Here is a 26634-nt window from a genome sequence, read left to right as displayed (position 1 = left end):
CACTGATAACGAAAAGCAGATTTAGGAGCTCCTGGCTGCAAAGGGAATGGGACTATTACTTTCAGTAGTGTCAGTCACTGCATTAGTGTCAGGGAACACCTACTTTGTGAAGATATGGACAGGCCTTATTTCCAGGTGAAGGGAAGCTTTTAAAGTAAATGCAAAGCTACTAAGAGAAAATACGCTATTGACTTTTGATACCAGGATTCAGCATCCTATAAAGCTAAGTGGTTTTTCTGGCTCAATTCATGCAAGAGCTACCCAGGGATATGTTAAGCAAATATGAATTTGCTCAGTAAAATCTAATGGAGGCATGGGCACAGGGAGAAACAACTGTATTTTCCCACACAAGGACTGATCAAATAATTTCTATAAATCAATGCATTAACTTTCATCTCTTCCCATTCAGTATTCCAAACTAGCATAACAGAAAACATCAAAGATATTTTCGAGTATTTGAAAACCTTCTTCCATCTTCTCCTATACCACTTATTCCCAGAAATCCAGGAACTTTAAATAATCCTCTTAAGGGGATAAGTGCTACGTAATTGTTGTTTATTTTAATTTGAACAGTCTGCAGCTGATTGTCTGTTTTTTTTTTCTGTAAATAGCCTATCATATTTCCTAGGAAATAATATGGTAGACTATGCAAATAGTAAGACAACAACAGGTTCTGCAATCCATGTCTTTTTGTTATAAAACATCCTTCCCTTGTAGGACATATCATAGGAGAAGTAAGTTCTTGTCTGTGACAAACTACTCAGAGCTGTCCTGTGTCTAAAAGCAGCCTTTGAGCCAAAACTGACTGCGGTTATCCTGATAAATAATCATTATGGGAGATATTCATCCCGTAATTTTCTTTGGACAATTCACACTGCTCAGCAATCTGGATTCCTGTTGTCAGAAATTCTGGCCCGTTACATTTTGCTTCAAGTCCTATTCAAAATGTCTTTAAAGTCCCACACGTGATGAAGGTTTTGTACTGACCCTCTCACACAAGTAAATCTCTTCAAATTCCTCCATTCATTTTAATTTTTAGCTTCCATTCATCCTTAGACTACATAAACCATGTAAACTGTATAGGGGCAAACGTGGACACTGGAAGTAATAAAAAGGGAGCTCAGAATGTTGCTCAATTTCCTTGCCTGCCACAGGCACTTGTCTTCTTCCCTCTTTTTTTTGAAAGCAGACACAGCAGCCCTCAAGAGAACAGCCTGTTCTTGATGCTCTGATTGATGGAGATAAGTGGAGATCAGGATTTGATAAATTTGTTATAATTTCTCGTGGTTGTAATCCCTTCAGAAGGAGGAGACTACTCTGAGAATGAAAAAGTTACCAAGTAGGGATGAATATTTCCACTCTGCTAGCTTATCTTCTTGCATAGATAATCAAAAGAATTGTCTCCTACTTTCCCAGATGGCAAGATAGCAATTTATAGCTTTTTGGATGTTCTGTGGGAAAAAAAATCCCACAAACCATACAACACTGAAAAAATCCTCACTTTTGTATAAAGAATGAGAATTTGCATAAAAGATTAAGCAACTCTCCAAAGAGTAAGGAAAGCAACAAAAGAGAAAACATTGTGACCTCTCTACCACAGGGAATTTTTCCTATTTACACATTAGTTACACATACAGAACTTCTGACCACTAACCAACACATTAATATAACTTTATAGCCCACATGAAACACGGCCTAAACCTTGCACTTCACCAGTCAAAAGCAATAAAAAAAGATACAGCTCGTTCCTGCTAACTCAAATAGAGCAATCTACTGAAATGGCATTTTTAACTGGCTTAAAAATGACTCTATAAAAGACTGGTTGTTATCGTGGCCTGATGTTCAGCAGCTGCATGGAGGTGCAGGAGAGAGGGAAGCAAAGTGGTCTTTGGACAGAGCTGCCACCATGAAGCCTCAGATCAAATGCCCCAATTTTAACAGTGGAAAAGGGCTGGAAAAGCAAAGCTGAATTTAAAAAAATAGTTGATCATACCTAACACTCCTCCAGGTGAGCAAACTGCGCTCTCCAAAGTAAACAGCGGGCAGCTGTTTTATCAGTGCCTCTAACTGGTACCAGCCTCGGTCTCTCAAGCCTAAATCCCTGCTGACACGAGGCTCGTAGCTCCCAACAACCCAGTGAGAGTTACCACCAGAAACCCGGGCCCCAGTGCTTTCCAGGGGCACCTTGCCCTGGGCAGGCACTGGGGCAGCTGAGAACAAGGGCAGAGCTGCTGTTGCTGAAGTTAAACCAGGGTGGGATTCCTTGCAAGGTCTGTAAGTCTTCCTCTGGAAGGGGCAGCCACGTAAGATTCCTGGGCAAAGAGGCAGTTTAGTCTGGCAAAAAAAATGTGCTGTGTTGATTAAACAGCTTTGTGAGGGACTAAATAAGGAAGTGATTTAGGAAACGCCAGACTTAACACTCGGAAAGTTTTGTGCAAGTGAGTATTGCAAAATGTGCAAGGGGGGGAAGGGATCTGACTCCACTTTCTTTAAATGCACGTTGACCCTGAATTTTGGGCACCGTCGTTCCTGCCCAGTTGCTACAGAGCACTCCCAGTTCCTGGTGAGAAAAGTCACTCCAAGTGCTCTTCTGGCAGTCTGTCCAATTCGGGGAGTGTGCACACAGGTATTTGCAATGATTATGTAATTAAGACTTTATTATTTATACGACATTTAATTAAAAGTGACTTTCAGTGGCACACAAAACCATGAAAAGAAAATGACTTTAAAAGAAGGTTAAGGATGTGTGACAAACTCAGAGGAGCTATGAAAATGACAGTTAAGGATTTGGCATGATGTGCACTTCCACCTCCCTGCTATCCTTTTTTTACCCTTCATTTGCACATGGGCAGAAACACCAAGGGATGAGCCTTGAAATCCACCCTCCACAAAACCATCGCTGCAGCAGAGGGGAGCGCTACCTGAGTAAAGGCTGGTTAAACACTACGTAAGCATTGAGGGCTTTGATCTTTAATCCCTTAAATACCAACATCTTTCCTCTCCTGAAACTTCCTCCTCTTCAAACCAGCCGAGTTCACAGATGAATTCTCACATTTTAAAACCAAATCACCTAGCAGCTTCAATTAAAGTCCTTTCCCTGCTTACTTAAACAGCATGATTTTAATAATGCTGTGTGTTATCTAAGTCCTGACCCTGCAGGGTTTTGCTGGATTTCCTGTGTGAGAGAAATTACTCACAAGCATGTTTGCTTCATGTGAAGACAAAAATTCCTATGGCCAAAGAGGAGCTGAGAAGAATCCAGCTCCAAAGGTTCAGTTTTACAGGGACCCCTGCGCCTGGCCAGCACATCCACAAGTGAGGCAACCAGCGTGCTCTGGCAGAGGAGGTGGGAGTGTGGCTCCTCAGTGGAAGGTGTTCCTTCAAATGACCTTCCAGGCGAAAACAAGATTAAAAAAATAACCTCTAAGTCACGGTCAAGTCTGACTGTCCCAAAAGCTCGTCTGTTCTTTTTCTGAAGAGTAAGCAAACTTCAGAAAACCCTTACACGAGTTTTACTGCCCTACTGCAGTCTTACCCTTGACAACAGGTAATGACCAACAACAAGCTAATTCTAAGAAACTTGGGGGAGGGGGGCAGAAAGAGAGTTAGTTTTTATTACTTTTAAATGAGTGTTTGATACATCATCTTGGTTCCCCTGATTAATGTTCGTAGCAAACTCAGCCATTGGAGTTGTAATGTTTCTGCAAGCTTCCCTACAGCAAAGCCTAGCCATTAATTCAGTGGCATATGTCAGCTCAGCAGAGCAAGGTCACTCTTCTCTTTCAAGGGGAACCTTTTTAGAAATAATAAAACTGACAGAAAGTTCTTTTTTGCATGCTTTATGTCACCTGAGGTTGAGTGCTGCAGTTAATATCACAGAGCTTATAAACATTCCCATCTTCAGCAGTCTCCAAACCCACCGGGCTCTTAGAACCTCAACAGTTTTGGTTGTTTTTTTTTTTTTTTTTTAAAGTAATATAGTGACAGTTTTATGTGGGGCAGATATACAGTATGTAATCCTAAACGAGTAAAAAGTAAGTAAAAAATGAACAAATCTTTCCTTGAGCATTTTAGAGGAGAAGTTTTGGAAGACACTAAGGACTACTGATACAACAGGATGTTAGTGCTTAGAGAAAAAGAGGTGGGATTAGGGACTTTATCTCCATGGATGCTGGCATCTTTGGATAAAGGGAGGAAATTTTAAAATGCACCAGTCCACCTTGTTTCCTTTTCACTGCTAACTGATGCTGTGTGGGCATGTGATGTAAAGCGAACAAAAAATTAATTGATCTATTTATGGAATAATTTTGTATTTGTAAGTAAAGATGTCCTAGTCATCTGTTATGATAACTAATTGCAACTGGAACTTATTTATCAGGGTACAAATATTGTGGAACATGATAAACAAAATAACTAGCTGAAGAATAAGATCCAAACAATAGGCCATTTTTCCCCCTCATTATCTCCCTTCAGACATCCTGACTACACTTGATTAATGAATCCATAGTGAGATTAGCTGAAATTGCCTTAATGGAGATGCACTACAGTAGAGAAGCAAAATTCAGTGCAGTATCTATCATCAGTCACCGTGAATTTGAGTGCTTCATCAGATCTATATGTCCATTTATTTAAATTATTTTTATATTGGAAAACAAAGAAAAAAAAAAAAAAAACAAAAAAGAAATAAAATACTACATTCATTAGAGTGGGTTAACTTTTGACTCCTTTGAAATGTAGACTAGGGTCACCATTTTTTCTCTTTCTTTTGTCCTCCCTTGTCTGTGTTCCAACACTGGCTTATTGTCATCCACAGGCCAAAGTTATCCTTATTGTCCTGCTGAAGAAAGCACATGTGGCACTTCATTGCATCTTCTCAGGCTTCAAACACTGGACATGCTTGCACAATTTATGCCTGGGAAACCTAAATATGCTCCTTGAAATTTTGAACTCATAATTTCAGCAAGCTTTTGGTTTTGCATGGAAGCTGAAAGAAGGTCACCAGCTTAGGGTTTCCCTATGATTTGGGAGTGTGTAAGAATCCTTTTTAGTGCACAAGTTATAGTGTATTACATTCCATGTCTGCTTTGTAGTGTAAGCTCTATAATGGTAATTCAAGGAAAAAAAAAAATCTAGGCATCTGAAGATATCATCCTGATTCTGTTCAGGTCACTCCAGAAAAGGAATGAATGCAATCAACAGCTCACTGGGGTGCTGGTAAGGGCACATCAGCTCCCCTCTCTCCATTTGATTATCTCTGTGTCATGGGTTGTTGTGATCACAGCTCAGTGGAAAACTACAGCTTCATTTCATGAAAAACAAGTGTACCAGGTGCCTGAAGTGTATTTTCACTCTGACACATGAGAAAAGTGAGACCCTCTCCCCTGCTCCCGCAGCCTCCATGAGAACCACACGCAGTGGAGAGACACTCACCCAGGGGATGCTGCTACTGAGGCAGCGACAGCAGCGAGGGCTTTGAGGTGTTCTTTGAACCCCAGATTTAAGGACATACTCCAAATCCTACTGAAATCAGCCCTATCACTGCAAAGGGAACTGTGCCAACTACACGATTTGAAGCAGTCATGAAGGGGTAGGAAGATGTTGCCTCCTCCCATTCCTTCAGATACAAAGACATTTTCAAACATTTTGCCACAATTAGCAAGATATATTAGTCAAGCAGATATAAACTCCATTACAGAGACAGGAAGAAAATAATGTAAACATGCCAATAGCCAACATCAGAAAACCCCCACCACATGTGTGTCTTAGAGCTGAATGCCTGCTCTACTGCCATCAGTCATTTCCTGCATCCTCTCCGCAGATTCTGAGCTGCTTACCATCAGTGAACCATGTCCCCTTTCCAGCTTTTTGAAGTGGTTTTTGAACTTTACATCTGATCTTAAAGAAGGAGGCAGAGAAACAGAAGTGCAAGAGCAAAACAGCACAGCTGTGGCAAGTGAAACAGCTCAGGAGCGGTAGAGCCGAGCATCCCCTTTGCACAGGTGGAGGCAGCAGAGAAGCCAAGCGAGCTCACTCAGCTGTCTTGGCCACTGTGTTGTCTCTTCTTCACACATCTGCTTTTGGCTGTGCTGTCGCTAAGTGAAGCTGATTTCCTTATCTCATGGCTGCAGCCTGTCAGTGACAGGTCTCCATCTGTGTCTCAAACATATTGGTAGTGGGAAGACATGAAACTGCACCATGTTTCCTGGTTGAGCAGAACTCCTCTAGTGTTTATCTTCTTCCCTGAAGAAGCCATGAGGAACACTGCAGAAAAACCTAAAGTCAAGTACTCAAGTATTCAGGGTCTCATGTCCCACTTGTCCATCAACATACCTGGAAGAACAGCAAACCTACCACAGCTTCTGATGAGGTCAGCATGGACAAGTAGAAGAATTCTCGCTTCTTACAGTTCTCAAGAAAGTGACCATGCAGCAGCTCATGGAAATCAAGTTCTGCAGTGTTTGGTTACGTGGTTCTTCTTGTGAAAATAATAAAAGAGATGAAGACATAGAAGGGTAGGAGAAGGACTAAAACTCCACCCAGAAGACATAATGGTATAAAACAGAAAGTCACTAGAGCTTCTTGCCAGAGAGAGCTTGTCAGCTTCAGTACTGGATGATGAGATAGAAGATCCTTTGCTCTTGACCTTCAGCTTTCCAGAAAGAGGCCAGAAGATGTTGACTAGCAGTTAAGCAGCCTTAAGACTCTTTGCAGGTAAAGTCACTATCCAGATTTCTGTGTATTCATGGAATAAACCAAAGGAAGTATGGAGAGGAAAAGTGGCAGAAAGGTGTATATTGTGCATAGTTAAAGAAGTAGTTTCCCTGAAGATGTCTCTGGACTTATCCTCAGGCTGGAATTTCACTCTCAAGTTTAAGAAGAAGAACAGTAAGAACATGCTCTTGGGTGCACTGTCAGTGGAATAAAATTTTTAAAAAAGTGGCAAGGGTAAGAGTATGCTGGAGTACAGAAGATATTTCACTTAAGTGGTCGTTCATCTTCCTGTGGAATAACAACACACATACAACACACCTCTATCTGATTCATGAAAAAAAGTTTTCCATTAGGATGGTTTAAAGGATATTTAATATGCTAAATATTCAGAGCATATACAATCTGTAGCCTGGTGCCAAGCAGCAAATGTTGAGCAAAACCATTGACAGAGTGTGACTGTGTCCAACAACTGGAGTAACTCTGCTGTCTTTGTTGCAGCCTTTCAGAAGAAGAAGCTTAAATGATATTGTGATTAAAGAGACCCAGAAGACATTCTTCCCCTTCTCAGGAGCGGGTATTCTCAGGAGCAGGTTCTGCTCACATAGCAAGGGGTTGATTCTTCTGGCTGAAGTGTTTGCAGCCACCCAGAAAGTGCTTGTACAGCTGCCAAGTGATGGCTTTATAACAGGTTTTGTCTGAATTTACGCCACAACACCGATAACTAGACAAATATTGAAGTACAGGAAACTGTGGGCTGCATCCTCTGCCAGTCCTGCCCATACATTGTTACTGTTTTTTTTCCCGGCAATGACAGACATCCTGAACAATGTTTACACTGGGGTATTTTGGTTTTCCTAGAAACACAGTAAGTAAGTCGAATTCTCTTAAACAACTCTTAAAGAATTAGGAGGCAACTAATGCTGATTTATGTCACCTTGTTAGTTGTGCTATGTTATTTATCAGAGAGCACAGTTATAAATGCTGTGGCCGATAGTCTGGTTTCTAAAAAGACCTGGATAAGGTGGTTCAGGCAGACTTCTTGAAATTCTCCTACTTGTTTAAGAAAAAAACCAAACCGCTGGATTTGTTACTGTAAGCAAAATTAATATTAATATGCAAATATTCCCTTGAGAAGATTGCTCTCACTTGTTTAAAAATATTCTGCTCTTAAGCATGGCTGGTGAGGGAAACAAACAGAGGGAAGAAACAAGAAATTAAATGAGTATTGTGCAAAGTTCATGAAAATGTAAAATATGCTTTAATCAAGGGAACACACAAAATACATCAGTACCAGGACAGGCCACAGATATAATTTTCCCTTTGTAGCAAAAGCTAGCCAAGAGTTGTGAGAATCCTCAATGAGACAATGTCTTGACGTGAGCATCAAACTGGGGTGTCTAGTCATCCTAATCAGCCTCCTGCCAAGGGCCAGGTGAGACATGGCTATTCCTTCCCCACAAACACTCTGGACCTTTACTTTCTGCTGAGAAAACAAAATTTTTCAAATTTCAATAGCTTTCTAGAAGAGATATGTTAACCTATATGTTAAAACATAACTTTCTGAAACTGCTCTTGAAAATAAAGGATAATTAACTGATGATTGAGAAACATGATGATAATATAAATAAAGAAAAAATAGCAGAAGTAAGAGGAGTAGTAATATGATTGTAGAACCAGCCACTCACACAGGGAAAATAACCCAAGGTTCACTCTAACCTTGTTCCAGTATTTTATGAAGCCTTGGAGAGACAGAAAACACCTTCTGAAGTGCCACCTGCAATCCCTCCTTTCCCCATCTACACACACATGGTTTTTACAACTATCATTATTTCTTTCTCTGACCCCCCCCCACCTAAAGGCCCACAGGTATTTACACTATAAACCAGGTTCTTAAAAATACTTCCCAGATGTTGTCATCTGTTCCTGCTTATTTACCAGAGTTCAAATGGATTTTGACAAACGGTCTTTCTTCAAGAGGCAATACAGTAAAGCCCTTTAATGACAGAACTGTGTGTCATCTTTGCCTATAAGCATAAATTTGCACAGCGGGCAGTGCAGTGAAAACAGCTTATCGTCAACTCATCACCTCTCATCATTGTTAGAATGAAATGCAAATGGAAACGAACATCACTTCAGTCATGGCTGTGAAAATTAGCATCTGTGACATTAGTAGTGGCTCATTTATTATGCACACGAAATTTCAGGCAGAAAGAAAAGAATATAAAACTTCATAACTCTACCAGTCTTTACCTTTGAAATAAAATTAAAACCTTCAGCTTTCCCCTCTCAAGGATAAATCCTAGTTAATATTCATTAACACCGAGCAATCTCTTCACTGCAGATCGTGTCCTACAGAAGATCTAATTATGTCTCGAATTATTTTTGGTGTTTAGGTTTCCTGTACCTATTTTCTATTTTCTTTTCTTCAATAAGTATTCCCCATTGGAGAGGCACGAGCCACCGTCTGAGAAAAATGCGGCACCAAAAAACTTGCTTATAGCATCTGTCTGCATTACAGGCTCCAAACACTTAGGCAAGCGATAAACTTTACTCAGATAATCCTGCTGAAATCAATGGGATCACAGCTAATTTATTCATTTAAATCAGAACCAGGATCAGGCCTTCTGTGAAGAATATATAAAAAGGTGAATTTCTGGCCTCAAGTCAATGGCAAAAATGTGCATTGATTTCTACAACGTCAGAGTTTCATTTCAAGCTTGTAGAAAGTAAAATTGCTGGTATGAAATTGTACTAGGGGATAAATTTGCATATTAAAATGTTTCCTCCAGTTGGAATTGCCGCTCTTTTCTCATAACCCTGAAAACAAATAATGGTTTATCATATAAGTAAGCGAATATTGATTTAATTAGAAGCTTGGACATCTTTTTGCCCGAACAAAATGTAGAGGCATTGACCCTGAATTGTCTTACACACCAGAAGTCAGAAGTACGCTGAGTTTAAAGCATCAAGTGCAGAAACAAAAACGTCTCAAACCTTTAGCATAAACATAGATCAGCTGTCATGTAGAATAATGACACAAGACTTTCTTCAGTCAAGCCAGAAAAAAATAGCACAAAGTCGTCTTCGCTTCATTTTTGAAGTAAAGCCAAGAATCATCAGGCAGTTCTCAAGTTTGCTGTGTCCAGAGGAATGGGGAAGAGAAAGAAGTAGATTCTGCCCAGCACATTACATGTGTTGGCAAGTGGGCAAGACAATGTAGGGATGTTTTGCAGATTTATTTGCACCTGGGCAAGTGTGTAAAACAGTGCAAAATGGAATGCAGAATAGCTGTGAAGTGCTTTAATGGGGTTTTATGTGTATGGTGCTGCATGCAGGTTGTACAAAAGAGAAGACTGAAGCCTGTATAATTTGTTAGAGTGTTTTTTCTTGCCATCATTCTGAATCTGCTTCATTCCACTTCCCAGATGCGCTGACATCTGTAACATCATGAGGCTCAAAGAGGCTGAAATCCAGATGATTTCAGGGCTCCTTCCTTCATCCTCCAAGCCAACTGCTCTCCTCCTCCCCAGCTCTCTGAGGGACAGTGGGACAGACTGCACGGAGCCATAGCTGAAACACATCTAGGATACGCGTCCTTTTCCCAGTTGCTTTCCCACTCTGCAGTGCTCCAGGAGTGCAGGAGCCACACTCTGTCCCCGCAGTGAGCCACTCGAGGCATCACTGTGACCATGGACCTCAGGGCTTTTGTGCAAGACCTGCTTTGTCTGACCTCACTTGCCCACAAATATCTCCACAGCTCTGAGCAGCTACACCATGTAAACCAAGCCATGTCTCCTCTGGCAGAAATGAGAGTAGGGCAGGTAAGAACTCCCTAAAGGAAGGGATAGGAGACGCACAGATTCTGTTGTGATAGAAAGTCATTTAAGGTCCTGGATAGACAGATGGCTTAGATTAGATAGGCTCGGAATAGAGAACTTAGCCCTTCGATTGCTTGCATTTCTTCAGCATTAAGCAGGGTATTTTATTTAAGCAGGGAGTTTTCCTTTATAATTCAGTTTCCTCGGCTGTTATACAAGGTATAAAGGTGCACTAGTATGTGCAGCTACAATGATAAATATTTGCAAAGGATCAGAATCCTTCCAGTATCTCTTTTGAATGCATTTCTCTCTCATTTCTCTCACAGTTCTCCCTAACCCAGTTTAGATGTCTTTTTGACTAAAAATGAATGCTTATTTATAGAAATACGTTCAGTAGTTGTATGCATATCCATGAATACACAAAAGCTGCCAGACGTTCAAGAAGTTATTAGCATGGCTGCAGTACCACTGAAATCTTGCTGCATGACAAAAAACCTGCAAAACTATTATTTTGTGGCATGGATCAACTTTTTCATAGTGTACACTGAGAGCGTTAAAATAGATTTTTGTCTATGCAGCTTCCAACACATCTGCAGAAGTCCCTTAAGTGCCAGAATAATAAATAAGGTAAATTAACTGCACGTAGCCAACAGTGAGATACTAAACCTGTGTTATTCTTGAATTGGTCATTGCATTGCCCACCGCCATGAGGGGTTTTATGCAGGAACAGCAAATTGCCTTGAGAAAGGCTTTAACACCAGCCTTCTGTGATATTCATTCATCTTTATCAAAAGGCATCAATTCGTGCCAGTATTCTTCACATTAGAAAGTAATGAAACTAAAAGGGTTAGAAAGAAAATGGACACTCTAATTAAGGCACAGAAATTCGTACAGTTGTGATAAAGACAAGTCGTCACCATGGTCAAGATTCAATTACCTAAAAATATATTTTTGGTGTCCCCTTTGAGTGTCTAAGGCTGCAAACCTTTCCATTTAAAACAAAAAACAGGCCTTATGGCTTTCCCACAGGTCTGTGTGGATGTCTTGGAGACCCTGGGATGTCTAAGTGGCCTAAAGGCAAGGTGAGGTAGCCCAAGACCTGCCCAGTGGCAATGGTATTGTGCCATGTGAGCGTGAGGAGGTACCAAATGCTACCAGCACAGAGCAGGGCCAGCCAGGACATGATCTACAGAGGTCACTTGTGAAATCCTGTAACTTCTCCAAGAGGTGAGGACCTGTGTCCCATCTTACCCAACTCAGCATTAAGCAACTTGAGTATTTACGTTGCTTCCCTTGGACAAGTTTCGAAATGTGCTACAACAGACCAAGATTCCTATTCTGTGCAACGTGGGGCTGTCTGCTCCCCTGCCCTGATTGTGAGCAGCACATTCAGGAAAGGCATTCTTCTCGTGGAGAGTTTACACAGTTCTGTGCAAAAGTGGGTGCTTTAGAATAAAAATCGGACTATTGTTAAGGAAAGCCTTATTCTGGAAAAAGAGAGTAGCCAAAACTGGCTTTTGAAAACATTTTATAGACGGGGAAACAAAGCCCATCCTCAGAGTCTTTCATGGTCATTTCTTGTTTAATTGATAATGTAATTAGATATTAATTATAATTCTTCCCTGCCATTAAAACACAGTATAATGAATGAGCAGGAAAAAAAATTCATACCAAACAAACCAGTGCAATGCTTAAAAAAAAAAAAAATAAGTGGGGGAAAATGGTATCAAAATTACTTCAAGTCCATGGAAAAAAGCTGTTAATTTTAACTATTAACGAGTCATAGTCTAAAACTGTAAGCATAATCCACAAAGGCCAGTACTATGTAAAACCAGAAGGCACCCTTGCTGAAATAGTGTCTGCAATAATCTCTTAGGACACAGAAGTCACTAAGGGAGTTACAAACAATGAGAACGTAGATCTGTAAATTGGGAGTCACCAGTTGTTGAGAGCAGAAAAATACTAAAATGCTTTTCTTATCTCTTTGTTAAATTTTCAGCACTGATAAACTGAGGCAGAAATGGAGACAGAAGTACTCAGGTCGAGCAGCAGCTGTTGCACTGCAGCCTTACAATACTCTACAATACTTGTACAATACAATGCACAGAGGTCATTTTGCACTCAGTCCCAGGACTGAAAATAAATTTCGAGCATCAGACACATCCTTATATATCCTGCAAAACTCTTGTTTCCTTTCTTATGATTCCAGATTGTGGAAAGTGTCCGGTGTAGCACATAGTCAATTTGTTTAGAGTATTTCTTTCAGGCTGGTATTATAATGATTCCCAAAGAATTTAAGATGACAAACACTGATTACCAAGTACCCACTTCTCCTATGGCTATGGTGATGCAAAAGCAAATTTATGAAAATAAGGAACATTTAATAGCTTTTCTAATTCTTCAGTGATGCTCACTCCTTTCTGGGACATCATTTGTTTATCATAGATGGAATGAAGAAAGGGAATTTTGTGTGCCTATTTGCTAAAAGACTGATGCAGACCATGAAACAGCAGACCAAGTCCAACATCAGGATTCTTTAGCACAGCTATAGCAGCTTCACAGTGATGATTCCTTGAACAGGATTGTTACTATTATAAAGTGAGCTTGTGCAAATACATTCCTGAGATTATAGCACTGAGGAACTTCAAGCACATAAGAAGATCCTGAAGCTAGGATTTAAGAGGAAACCCTCATATTAAAAATTGTTAAGAATTCCTGTTATTATTATTAATTGACAACAAAAATGAGACATTCTTACCTTTGGCTTTTGACTTTTCTCCTTATCAGACACATTAGATGGTTTTCTCTTCAGCATGTTTAACTCAGCGTTAATCCACTGGATGTGCAACTCCTATGAATTGGTAACCAAACTAAGTGCAAGGGAGGGGAATCCGGACGTGTGCATGGGTTATGTAGTTCCTTATTCTATCAGGATGTGACTTCATGCAGCTGCATGGGGGGTTAAACTGAATACTTCCTTTGGGGAGGGGGTGAGGAAGGAGGAGAGGAAGTGATGGGGACAAGAAAGAGAGAGGTGCACTAAGGAGATGAGTTGAAAATTAAGGCAGGGGTCAAAGTGAGAATTGCTTTAAATCTTATCTGCGTCTGTGTCACCATCAGGCCTCAGTAAGACTGGACAACCTCAAGAAAATCATTCTCTTTTCCTCTCCCAATTTTTTCCCTCTCAGCCTTATGGCACTAAGTGTACCTTTATTTCCACCTGTGCTGGGACTTGTGTGTGAAGAAGGTGTGCTGAGATTCAGAGCACCAAGGGATATTATTGATATCAGAAATGAGCTACACTGTGAGCGTAACTGGCCCCTAACTCCTCCATTCCCCTCTTGGCTCTCCTGTAATGCAGTAAAAGCAATGAGATTAAAGGTTGCTCTTTGGTAGAGAAAGGAATTACATAAAGCCATCTTTTTCTTTAGAATGGTGGATTTTTTTTTTTTTTTTTTTTTTTTGCCATTCATCACAGAACTGAAACAGCACTTTTCAGTCTTCTATTTTCCTTGATTTGCTGAAAAACTCACTGGGAGAAAAGGGAAATCTTACAGAAGATGTTAAACAAATAGGCAGAGGGAGATGGCAGAGGTCTTCTATAACTTCTTGAAATCCAGCCCAAAAGCTAAAAGTGGTGCTATTAAAATAGCTTAAATTCCTGCTTGAAATTTTTTGCTTTAAATTTTTTATCTTAGAGAAAAAAAAAAACAAGTCTTGAGCATCCTAAGTAAAACTTATTTGTTGTGAATCATAAGCCACAAACCTTTAAGCTATTAAATATTCCCAACTTTTTGCTGAACAATGGAGGCAAAATCTCAGTCTCAAACCCCAAATTTTCAGCCTCCTCACAGAGCTTCAATTAAATCCTATTTTAAGATCACTACAAATATAAAAGAAATGTCTTAGTAAGTTGCAAGAAAAAGGTTCAGGAGTAACTGCCAAGAAAAAACTTTGGGGGTTATTTTGGGTTTGTTGTTGTTGTTGTTGGGTTTGGGGGTTTTTTGGTTTTTTTTGGGGGGGGCGTTTTTTGGGTTTGTTTTTTTTTTTTGGCTGTTTGGGTTTTTGTGTGTGTGTGTGTGTGTGTGTGTGTGTGTGTGTGTTTGTTTTTTGGGTTTGTTTTTTTTTTTTTTTTTCATCTTTTCATTTTTTTTCCCAAGCAAATGTATTCAAAACAGTCTTAACTCATTATTTTGGCATAAATAAAAGCTCTTTTAAAAGTACTCTTCTTTCTCTTCTACCATATGAATATTTCAAGTAGGGATAAGACATGCTAATCAGATAAATTCCCATTTTGGTTTCCTATTTGGACTTCTCTTTAAATGTTTAAGAGAAGTTTTGGAGGGTGTTTTGGGTTTGGGTGGATGGGCAGCTGTATGGACTGAGACTGACTGATGAAGGAATAATTGTCACACACTAATGGTATTATGAGGTTTTCCTTTCCAGGCCTTCAAAGATAGGGTTGGTAGGAAGGGGAGGAGGAACTGCAGTTAAGGTACCAAAATTCTGTCAAATATGGCCCAAACCTCTCTAGGTTTGTGAGTTGCAGTTCAAAACTACATTTTGAACCTCAGCCCATGATGCTTCGCTTCACATTTTAATCAGAACAACAGTAATTCAAACCAAGGTTGAATGTATTGAAAATAACATATCCACCAAAGTTCCTAATAATTGAGATCATTAATAATAGTTAATTAATGATAATGGCTAACTCAGAGATATTTTTTTCCCTATATTTGAAAGCACCACCTGAAACATCAGTTTAAGTTTCTAAGCCGAAGGAGGTTTTACCATGGACATTTAATCAGCCTCAGGAATTCTGTAGGGCCATAAGTTGTTACAAAAGCTGTATATATATTTAATAGTAATTAAAATTGATCCTTATCTCCATAGATTTACATTGCAGTATATTGGTTTTCTTTTTAATCTGATCCAAAAGTGAGGATTAAATCAGACTCTGCTGATCATTAGACTGTGATTTCCTGTCTCAGGCCGCTGTTAAAATCTTCATGATTAATAAAATGGGAACTCAGCTGAAGAGTAATATATGAGCTTCCTCTCTGTGGAATATTTATTGTTAAACAGGAAGAAAGGGGCTATTTCAAGAGATATAGTACCCACCCATATCTATTTCCTTTCCTCATCCACATATCAGAAAAATTATAGCAGCTTGAAGGCTGACCTGATTATGTTCTTGCCCTTGGAAGGTTGACCCACCAGTTTCAAAAAGTAACAAAGTGAAAAAAATCAAACATATATGAACACTAGGTTCATTTAATTTAGTTAACCATTAAGTTTCAAAAGGAGCTCTTTTGAATTAAAAATTAATAATAAGCTTATATCCTCTTTGTTTGAAGCTAATTTTTCAAAGGAGAATGAGTACCTGTGTAAAATTAAAAGAAAAATTCTTATACTTAGTTTTCTGTTGGACATGACTGCATGTAACTTATTCCATTTCCGTGCTGGGCTTTGAATCTGATCCAAATCCCAGTGAAATCAATAGAAGTTTTTCAGGTGATTTTTATGGGGCTTGGACTGACTCCTCTATCCTTAAACAACCAGGCAATGTCACTCTTTTATCTGGAAAGTTGTATGGGCAAAAAGGCTATCCACTTAAAAATAATTAAGATGACCCCATGAGAATGATTTCCACAGTCATTACACTTATAAAAGGAAGCATCCCTTATAGCTTATTATTATCATTATTCACTTTTAATGAATGGACCGTGATGAATGGTCCTTGATGTTCAAGTGCTTTATGTGCCTCCCTCCCACACGGTCTCATATTCCCTCAGGGGCTCCCTCCAGTTACCCTCCCTGAGAGGAGAGATCACTTCCAGACTAAACTGAAAGAGTAAACTTATCCTTTCAGTAGTTGATTATTCTGATAAAACTAGAAAGTAGAGCGTGAAGTAGATCGAAGGGTTTAGCACACTGGCCACCTGTCAAAAAGCAAATTAAATGGGACTTTCTCTGTATTAGTAACTCATTTTTCATAGTCCATCAGACAAAACTGGTCCAAGTTTAACTGGAGACTCAGATTTTGGGGGTCTACATTGCTTTTTCTAATACTAAACAAGCCCAGCGTTTCTTAGTCCATTTATTTTAATTAAAAGAAGACATATTTTGAACAAGAAAAAGGAGTCCTGTCTTCAGCCTGTGATTTTCTGGCCATGTGTCTCCCTGTGCCATCTAACTCACTTAGATATTGCAGAAATCTCAGAACAGCAAGTGAAGCTGAGTGAATAATTTGCAGTGAATAATTTACTCAACAAATTTAATCTTTATTTCCTCAAGGAATGTTCGTGAGCAGAACACAATTTCCTGAAATGTATTAATTATGGGCCAGAATTTAGCTAGATACTTCCCTCTCCTGGTCTGATTTGAGCCAGACACAGCTACAGTCACTGCTAATCCTCAGCAGAACTCTCTCCATAAGCTACCACAGCAAAGACTCTTCAGAAACTAAAAAGAGCAAATGTGGAAAAGTGAAGCCAAGCCCTCTCTCCCCTGACAACAACCCATGAAAGAAGACAGAGGTGTAAAGCTGGGCTGTAACTATTTAAACAACACGCTCACTTCAATTTTAATGCCAAAGATCAAGGCTGTGATTTTCCACTGGGATGCTTAAAGTCCCATCTTTAAGACTCTCACATGGTCTGAAAGCTCCTCATCCAGAACTTAGTATTAAAAACTGGTCCAAAATATGTAGGGACTTCACGCAACAAGGTGTGTGATTTCCTCTTGAATAGACACCCATGTGCTTTTCTCATCAGGAACAGAAAATGGAGAAGCTACAGAAGCTCAGAGTCCTAGAGAGACATGACACGTTTAAAGAACGTTTTAATCTTTAAGTTTTGATTTGTGTTGACCCTATATCAAGAAGACTCCTATCCCGTACAAAGTATAATACTTATGAAACCGGGTTGTGCAGCAAAGTAAATAACTAACACGTAAATTGTGACTCAAAAACTTCATTTTTGCTAAATCATTTACTTTGGGTGGATTTTCTAGTGACATACATAACACGAAAAGGCGTAAGACCACAAGGAGTGGGAGTCTAAGCTGTTTTAAGCAACCATCACGGTGCAGAGCAGCAGGATTACCCTTATCATGCCAGTTCCCAGAAAATGCGATTTTGGCCTCTCAGACTATTGGGGCCTCCTTCTCTTCCTGAAAAAAAAAAAAAGTTTCTGTGATTCCTCCTTTTATGCTAATCCTTTGCCTTTAAGGTCAAAGGAGTCATGAAGAATTATGGCAGGGACAGGCTATAGAACACCACTACCAGAGTTTAAAGAGGTGTCTGGTCCAAAAGACTAGTCGATGCTCTATGAGTAAGAAAAAGTATCTCATTGCCAGGCCCTCAGACTGTGTCCTTGGCATGTTCCCAACAGTACCTGGCCTGAAGGGAAATTGAAGTACCAGGAACTTATCTCAAGCTTTGATCCCAACACATTCTCTTGCATTAGCAGAAGATGAACAGATCAGTCATACCTGCACTATGTCAGGTTAGCAGTAACACAAAATAAAAATGTATACTACTGTGACATCAGGATTCTCAAGGAGATCAGCTTTCACCTGTTGAACAAATCCCTTTTTTATTGCTTGAAGAGTAAGAGCCAAAGTCATGTCTATATCTGCCAGGTGTTCCTGTTGAGAAAACTCAGTCAGCAAGGCTGATGTCCCGTAAAGCAGAAGCCACAGTCTTATCCAGCATCCATGTAATAATTTGCTGCAGAAATGTGCGTCACTCATGGTTTTCCTGTACAATTCCTGTATTTTGCAAGCAGAGTACACGTTACAGTCTGTGATGAACAGCAGAAGGCAACTGGCAGGATGTTGCTGCTGTGAGTCCAGACGTGCAGGGGAGCAGCCACGCTGTTTCTTAGAGTGAATGTTAAAATGAAGGCTGCACTGCAGTGTTCATACCTAGAACGTCTCAGTGGACTCTGTCAGTGAACGCTGTGGTTACTAATCAGCTACAAGGGCATTTTATCCCATTTTATTTGCAGGTTTGTATGACTTGTTTTATAGTCATCCAGCTGAAGCTCAGCCTCCCAGAAATGCATTTACAGATAAATAGTGATGGTTGCCTTGTACATCTAGTTAAAAAGCTCAGATGTGAGATTTTCAATAAAGGAAACATATAAAAATAAATTTAGGCTCTCTGTTTTAATCTCATACACAAAACATGACATGCTTCATTTGGTGTTTAGAAGACCAGCTTAATACAGCAGCACTGACAGTGCAGCAGGGGATTTTTTTCAAGGTATGTACATGATGTCTGCCAGCCTATCTCTGATGAGAATCAAGATCAACAGAAGTAAATTCTGATTAACTTTAATGCCAGCCTGCTGTCAGAAAACTCTGCAGTTTGAACCATCTTTTCCCAGTAAACATCTCCTGCTGAATTTCTTCACTGGTGTCAGAGTGTCACATTGCTGTGCCATCACGGCGTTGGGACTGCTGTGTAAAGGCTAACAGGAAAAGGAATTACACAGCACACTGCTCATTCATTCACTTGCAGGCTTGGATTTCATGCTGATTCTAGAAGAAAATGTTGTTCTCCCTTTTTTCTTTAACATGGTGAAAATCATAATTTGGAAGTGACAGGGACAAGATGGCTTTATTTGTAATTGGTTTAAAAATCTGTTTCTAGCCATTTAAACAATGCAATACATGACCGATAGCCAGCAGAAATATAGTCTTCATCATCAAGAAAAGGTGGCTATTGGCTACCCTAATCTTCCTTTGCCTCCCTTCCTCCCCACACTCTGTACCAGGCCTGTGGGCTTACTGTAGCAAAACTAAATTCAGGTGCTAACATTAGTGGAAATACCTTCAAAATCTGTCAGGACATTGTCAGAATAGCTCCATCAGCACACCTGCCAGATCACATACACTGGGAATGTGACTTGAGAGGTTGGTTTTCTCTTACTCTCAGGTCTGACCCTCAGTGTAGGGTGGCCTGGCTCATTCTCTGTGCTTGTCTGGCAGGTGTAGGAGGTTACCTGGATCCACCAGCCACGTGCTCCAGGGCAGGAGTGAGGGAGGGTGGGCAAGCGATTGTCATGCTGAGCTCCTGGACAAAGAGGAGATGCTTTCCCTGCTGGATTTTGGCACCAAGGACTGGCAAGGTGATTGCTGCACCCTGTGCTGGTCATGGCTAGTGCCCCTCTTGGCTCACTCAGGATTTCATGGGATGCTCCAGGCTGTGGCTGGGCAGTCACAACAGAATAAGCTGCCCCAGGTCAGCTGAGCCTCGCTAAGAGGGTGGGGACTTGCTCTCAGCCCATCAACAAGATGAAGTGAAGCAAAGTCACATAAATTTATTTCATTAAGGGTTTAAGATAACCCGCTTTATCTTGGGCTGTAGGCTAAAGGCACTCACAGGGACAGTCACAGTGCTCAGTATGTTTAAGGTAATTACTTATGTGTCAGCAATTTCTCTTTGGGGAGACGAGGGAATGGAAATGGAAGGCTGTCTCCAAAACTGTTCTTTGTGGGGAGTAATGCTTTGCCTCTTCACAAACATCCCCCTTTTCTTCCACATTCCTTCCACCAATCTTTACCTTTTTTCATTCTGTTATCAAACTCCTTCCCCTCTCACTTCCCACAAAGTGTATGAGCTTTTGACTCATACCTTGCATACCTCTTCTCTAGGGAATGTTTTTTTACCACCTCATCTCACCTATGTGATACTATTTTCTTCTATCACATGTATTATTTTGTGTGGTTTCTGTTTCCTTTGCCTTACTGCTGTCACAGAAAGCCGCAGCTGAAGGAAATGCAACAAAACCTTTCCTGGAAACAGCTCCACGGTCTGCTAAAAGTTCTACTGAGCTACAGACAGCAAACAGGAGAGGATCCTCACTCTAGGAGGAAACTCTGAAAGAGAAATTTAGTCCTCCTAGCTTACAACAAGATTTTGGGTTTTTTTAATATATGTACAAACTAGTGGAGAGAAACTTTAATATTACGCTCCTCTGGCTTGTGAGGGGGAAGTTCACAAGAACCTTTGAAATATCTTTGAGTTCAAACACCCCTAGAGGTCAAAAGAGTAATACCTAAATCCCTAAAATATCAGCACCCCTATGTGCCATACATACCCAAACTCATTAGAGGAAGAAAACAAACTTTTTTTGGCTTCAGGCAAGGAAAGGCAGAATTAATGTGATCTGCAATACCTGATTCTCACATCCACACATGTGTGCTTCATGGTGCAGTTTTAATAAGACAGCTTTAACATTTACCACATTTTCTCCACTGAATGTCTAATTTAGTGCAAACTATGAATCTGAATGACAGTGTCAGAGCTTGCAAATAAACTGTTTGAATGGCTGCCCTTCTGGGGCACAAGTTGGAATGTGTATCCTTGCTGGTGCAACAACCATCTGATGCGTACAAGAGCACACTATCCCCGTTTTGCAAATGAAGCCTGAGGCAGACAAGTGAAGCGATTTGTCTGATTTCACATAAGTCGTCTGTAGTAGTGCAGGGAGTTGAATCTGCATTATCTACATCCTTAATCACTGGAGCATGATTCATGGGTTTAAAGAAGCTATGCTGCTATAGGGAACTGGAATTCCCTATAAAAGGATTTATTTTGTCATTCTAGTTCAGGGGAGCACTAAGAAGTTGTATTAAGAGTTATCTACTTTGCAATTGATAATTGACTGCAAGTAATTCTCAGGGTGTGACCCTGTAGTTAGATGTGCAGAAAATTTGAGCAAATATAGCTGCAAGCAAAGTGTGGGGAGTTTGATTTCATGTCTTTCACACTGGAAAATATGAATACTATCCTGCCATAATTTTTAGGGGAATTATGTCAAAGCATAAATGTGAAGAAGGAAATCTAGGTATTAAAACACTTATAGAATCTAGAACTAGATATAGAAACCCTCATGATAACTGCAAAAGTTTCTGTCTCATGATCTTAAACTACCTGAACTCTTGATTTTCCTATTTCCCACACACTCTTTGTCATCATTTCTTGTGCTATGCTGTCAAAGATAAGTTGTAAGTAGAAGCAAAGAAGTTTCACATCATTTAACCTAATTAATTTGGTTCTTTTGCAAAAATTATTCAGCCAGATTTCTTCAAATGGATTGGAGTGTAAGCACTTCCAGCAAAAAAATTATGTTATTTTCAAGTTTCCAATATGCTTTTCTTATGTATTAGAGAAGGTGAACTTCTTCAATCAATTAAATGTCTACAGAAAAATGGTCCAGAAATTTCATTACCACAGGCGAATTTCTTTCAAAATAAAAGTGAGCACTCAGATACAAATCACTGTCCTTTTTTTTTTTTTTTTCTGATAAACCCTGGTCTTTGTCTTCCAATGATCTGTCCATATATCTGAAGGTCTTTAAATAACAGAATTACAGACGTGTCCACTCTGTGTTCATTGTTTCATTTCCAGTCTTATTTTTCAGGCCCTATTTTTGTTCATTTCACCCACAAGTATTTTTTCCAAGTTGGATGAACACACAGTTTTCACATTAAAGTTTCAGTTTCTAAAAACAAGTTTGGAAATATGCAAGACATGTCCTGATTTTGGAGAATGTCACAACAGAAGTGCTTCTTTTAAAGGGCTTTGAAACACATCTATTATAATAATGCTGCAGCCCTGTAAACCTTAGTACCTTTCTGGCATGGAAAATCCTCACTCTTACATTTGTATCATTGCTGAGCACTGATATCATGTGACTTTACCTTCATTTCTGTGTGAGGGAGATGAAAACAGAACTAATTTCTTCTGATTTACGAACGGCTTATTTCACAAATAGGCTTTAGGGAGAACTTTAAAGTATACGAAAGTGACTTACCAAAGAGAATAACAAGCAAAATCTACACTCACAAAATAAGCAAGCAAACATAATCAGCCATCTCAGAACTTCCAGGAAATTGATGTCCCCAAAAGAATTCCTATTTGAATCAGCTAGAGGAGAAGACAAGGAGCATCAGGCATTGTGGTGTGCGCTGCTAGCCGCCACTCAGCTATTCTTGTAACTTAAGGTCGGTAAGGAGCCTTGAGTCATCCTCAGCAGTGGCTTCCTTACCAGAGCCTCAAAATCCTTACCTAATTAGCCTTGTGGGTAGTACTTTAATTATAGTTTCATCAGGGATTCTGAGGAAATCAGAAGCTAAGCTTACTCGTTCTCCTGCATGAAGATGAGCACGCACAGAGACTGCACTGAGCTACTGCAGGCACAGTGAAGATTCAACATTTGGCTACAAATGGGAAGCTTGTCACCAACTCAACAAGCCCGAGATCTAGAAAATATTTAGATTTCAGAAGTGAATCTACACAGAAGTAATACTGCAGGAGATAAATTGCACTGTAACAATTTTAAAAGTTGCCTCATGGTTTCATTGGTCAAAGTGTCCCTGCCAGCACCAGGACATACTAATGCATTAGCACAACACAGCATGAAAACATAGCCTGTATTAGCTGATTAATTCAGCAGGAGCACTGATCAAGCAGAGTAACGTGAGAGGTTTGTGGGGGTTTTTCGTGGTTTTTTTGTTTGTTTGTTTGTTTGTTTGTTTGTTTTTTGTTTTGTTTTTTGGTTTTTTTTTTTTTTAAACGGTGTATGGGAAGAAATTGTAGTCTTTTTTTTTTTTTTTAATAAAAATAAAAATAATTTTAAAAGAGTGTCTTTTATACTAGGTTGACAGCAGACCCACGTAAGGATGATGTTGTCACAGAGTAGGTAGATAAAGCAGCAGACAGGCAATGCGATCTATTTCCTTCGGTATGCAAAAGTGCATCATTTTGGCAATTCTGAAGGCTAGGAGGAAGTCATCCTTTCACCAGAGTTTGCTACCAACAAATTCACTTAGCTTAATTGTATTTTAACTCTTAATCATGTTTCATGAAGCAGGTATCACTCTTCTTTTTCTGTCGAGAATTCATATGCCATTTACAAAGAATAATTTTTACAAAGAACAGTTTTTCCTCAAATTTCAATGATCATATTGCCCTTCATACTACATTCATGACAGTAATCCAAAACCTTTCATTTCTCTCTCTAGCTGTAGCTCTGCAGGACCTAGCAGCTATGTCAGAAGCAAGCCCTTGAAATCTGCTGAGGTGAATTGCAATGTTGTTCTGCAGCTATCTGTAACACTATTAAAAATGTTGTGGTATTCTAAAATATCTTTTAGTGCAAATAAATTCACTTCATTATTATTCTGCCTCATATATACTATCAAGTACTTTCAATCCAACTTCACAAAACCACCCAGTTTGTGGCAGAAAAAGTTTGGGAAGCTTTTTAGTAGAGTTAGGTACACATGCCTCTCAGATTGATGGAAAAATGATATCATGTTGCTATATAGCTATGAAAATTCTAGTCAGGTATTAAAAATAAAAAATAGGACAAGAGTTACCATAGTGCAGAATAACAGCATCAGATTTTTTTCACATTTTTTAAAACCTGCTTTAAGACTGCATGGTCAAAGTCATCACAGATGAGGATGCCAAATTTTTCACATTACTGTGAAAGAAATAGCAAAAATCACTGTAAGAAGTGGAATGGTAGTGGCAGATATTTGCTGTCAGCAAAGTGCAGTGGTGCATCTTTAGACAGGCTGGACACCCTCACAGCTTCCTCTCTTCCCAAAACTAAGCATGAGAAAAGAATCTTTGCACTTTAAGAGGTGATTTTCTCTCCCTTTTTGTATTTAATTGAAGCAAGCCCTATAATGTTTACCAACTTGTTGCTGTAATGTTTCTTGAATAAAGGTCCCTGTGACAGTAGAAAAAGTAAAACTCTGCGGGCTCTGAAGCATCGAGAAAATGAGTGTTCCTAAGTTCACTAGCATTTGTGTCTATGGACTCTTTCTGAGTCCATATTTTTCTCCACATTTCCGGGAAAAGTAAACACTCAGAAAATTTAGTTGTGGCTCTTGGATTTTCATCAGTTTAAAACACAAAGCCATTCAAATGTCACCAGCACTTTACCACAACAAATTTGCATAAATCTCAATCCCTACCCACTCACAAATCTTAAAATTAAAAATAAGTTTTCACAAGGTTCTGGAACGGGGCTTGAACAGGGAAAAATGGGTGCCTTTGTAGCACAGTTCCTCTCTGTCTATCAGTTCCTGTATCTCCCATGTCTGCAGTCTGGGGAGCATGGGGGTGTTTCTAGCTGTCTCTTTACCTTGCAAGAGAGGTGCTGAATACAGAGGGGGAAGGGCTGAGCTTGTGGACCAATGGGGAGAGCAGGGTAACCACTGAAATTATCTAGAATGCTATAAACAGCAACAGGAAACCTGTTGAGGGCCTCGTAAATGAAGATACGACAAGATGAAAGAGAAGCAGCTGGGGACAGTTTTGTATCTTAGGAAACAAATCCTGTTTTCGTGTCTTAGCCACAGCTCGTCACCTGAACGTGCATATCGTGGTCTTCATTGGTTTTGTTTACTGCCTTTCAGCCGCCCTTTATCGCTTCCCTGGGCAAAGACTTTGAGCCTCGGCTTGGGTGCAGCTCAGCAGGACCCTTTAACACCCATAGAAAATAGATTCATACTTGGTGAGGGTCTGGCTTCCTACCTTGACACTGAAATAGGAACAAGAGCTATAGCTTTTAAAAGGACCACTTATTACTGACAGCGAAGCAGCCAGAGTGACCGGAGCAGCAGAAAATTGGTGTCTCAAGAAAGAGATCTGGGGATTTCCAGGCATTCTTTTTAGTGCTGCAGTTGTGCCAAATGAGGATTCAACTTTCAAGAGCAGTTGAGAAAGCTCTTCTAAGGCATGTTCAGGTGTTCTCTCAACAGAAAGATATTAGCTGAAGAAAGAAAAAACTGCAGGAAACAGTCGAATTGCTTAAGAAAATTGAGCAGTCAGAAACTCCATTAAAGCCCACAGCATTCTGGCGTGCAGCAGAAACTGCTGGCTGAAACGGAGCAGAAATCTTCCCACAGCAATTCTCTGGGCAGTGCAAATACAACATTCAGCTTCAGAGCACATTTTGCTAGGATGAACACTCCTCCCTGTTTGTTCATTACTGGCTGTGCGTACCCTTCCTCCCCACACCACCGGTCCAGGGAGCAGCGAACAGTCACTGCTATCACAGATACCCAACGCCTGCATAAACCCCAGGCAATATGCAGCACATTTTTGAGAATCAAAAATGATCAGGAGCAGCAGGGAAGGTGCAGAAGGCAAGGTAAAAGCAACCACAGCAAGGATGCAAGGCTGTCATGGAGCAACCAGCAACCAGAACTTATTATGTACAATGTGTCTGGAAAAGTTAGAGTAAGGAGATGTGCAAAATCAGGCTTGACAATTCCAGTGTTTCTTCAACAAAACAAAAAGAGAGTCCAATTAACTATGTCTCCTAAGGGTCAAAGGGAGATGCTGAGAAATGGCTTGTCTGACTAGGAAGCAAGCCAGACCAGGAGGAAAGGAAAAATCCACAAGGTCACTGAAATGGCAGAGAACCATGGCCAGGGCAAACAGCATTGTGATAAGACCATAACACTTTCCTGAGAGGAATATGGAGAGAATCAACACAGGAATTGGCATAAAGTCTTTTGAAGTTTCCTCAAACTTATTCTTCATTCCACCACAATGTAATACTTTTATATCAGATAGAAAACAATCTTCCGAAGCATCTAAATCGCCTCTTAACCTGAAAATGGGAGAGAAAATGTATCTTCCTCTGCAGTACCTTTAGATTTTTTTCTTTCTCCTCATCAAAATCGCAGGTCTTTTTACTCTTGGGAAATGTCCCTCATATTTCATTCTCACTGAATGCCAAATAGAGGTTGCACCAGATAAATATTCTTACAGTATTAATGACTAAATCCTTCTTCTGTAGAACTTAACCCTGCTGCTAAGGTGTGTGAAGAAGAGAAACCCACTTCCAGTAACTCTCTGCTGATTTGTCTCCAACAGAGGATGTTGTCTCCTCTCCCTTTCCTGTAAAGGAGGCCTGTGTGATTCTGCAAGCACATCTTCCATATTTCACAGATATTGGGAGAATGGATGGGTCAGCCAGTGATGTATCATGTTAAAGTATTGAGGGAGAGGAGAAAAGGACTCATCTGCTTTACTTCTCTTTGTCTCAGACTGTCCAGGATAGTCTGG

General features: G+C 39.9%; 1 protein-coding gene across 2 annotated transcripts in view; it reads right to left on the bottom strand.

Moving 5' to 3' along the window:
- Positions 1-26634, bottom strand: part of SAMSN1 (SAM domain, SH3 domain and nuclear localization signals 1) — an 83399-nt gene that overhangs the window by 20901 nt on the left and 35864 nt on the right. Inside the window, exon 1 of one of the 2 annotated variants that reach the window (XM_040055333.2) lies at positions 13288-13413. The exons of the other annotated variant lie outside the window; for it this stretch is intronic. Within the exon in view, the coding sequence (XP_039911267.1) occupies positions 13288-13344 (57 nt within the window). The 5' untranslated portion in view covers positions 13345-13413. Of the gene's footprint in view, positions 1-13287; positions 13414-26634 lie in introns of those variants that run through there. 2 annotated transcript variants of the gene reach the window in all.

The sequence above is a fragment of the Hirundo rustica genome, chromosome 2, assembly GCF_015227805.2.
Source record: "Hirundo rustica isolate bHirRus1 chromosome 2, bHirRus1.pri.v3, whole genome shotgun sequence".
Taxonomy (NCBI): domain Eukaryota; kingdom Metazoa; phylum Chordata; class Aves; order Passeriformes; family Hirundinidae; genus Hirundo; species Hirundo rustica.
This window is presented reverse-complemented; position numbering and strand designations above follow the sequence as displayed.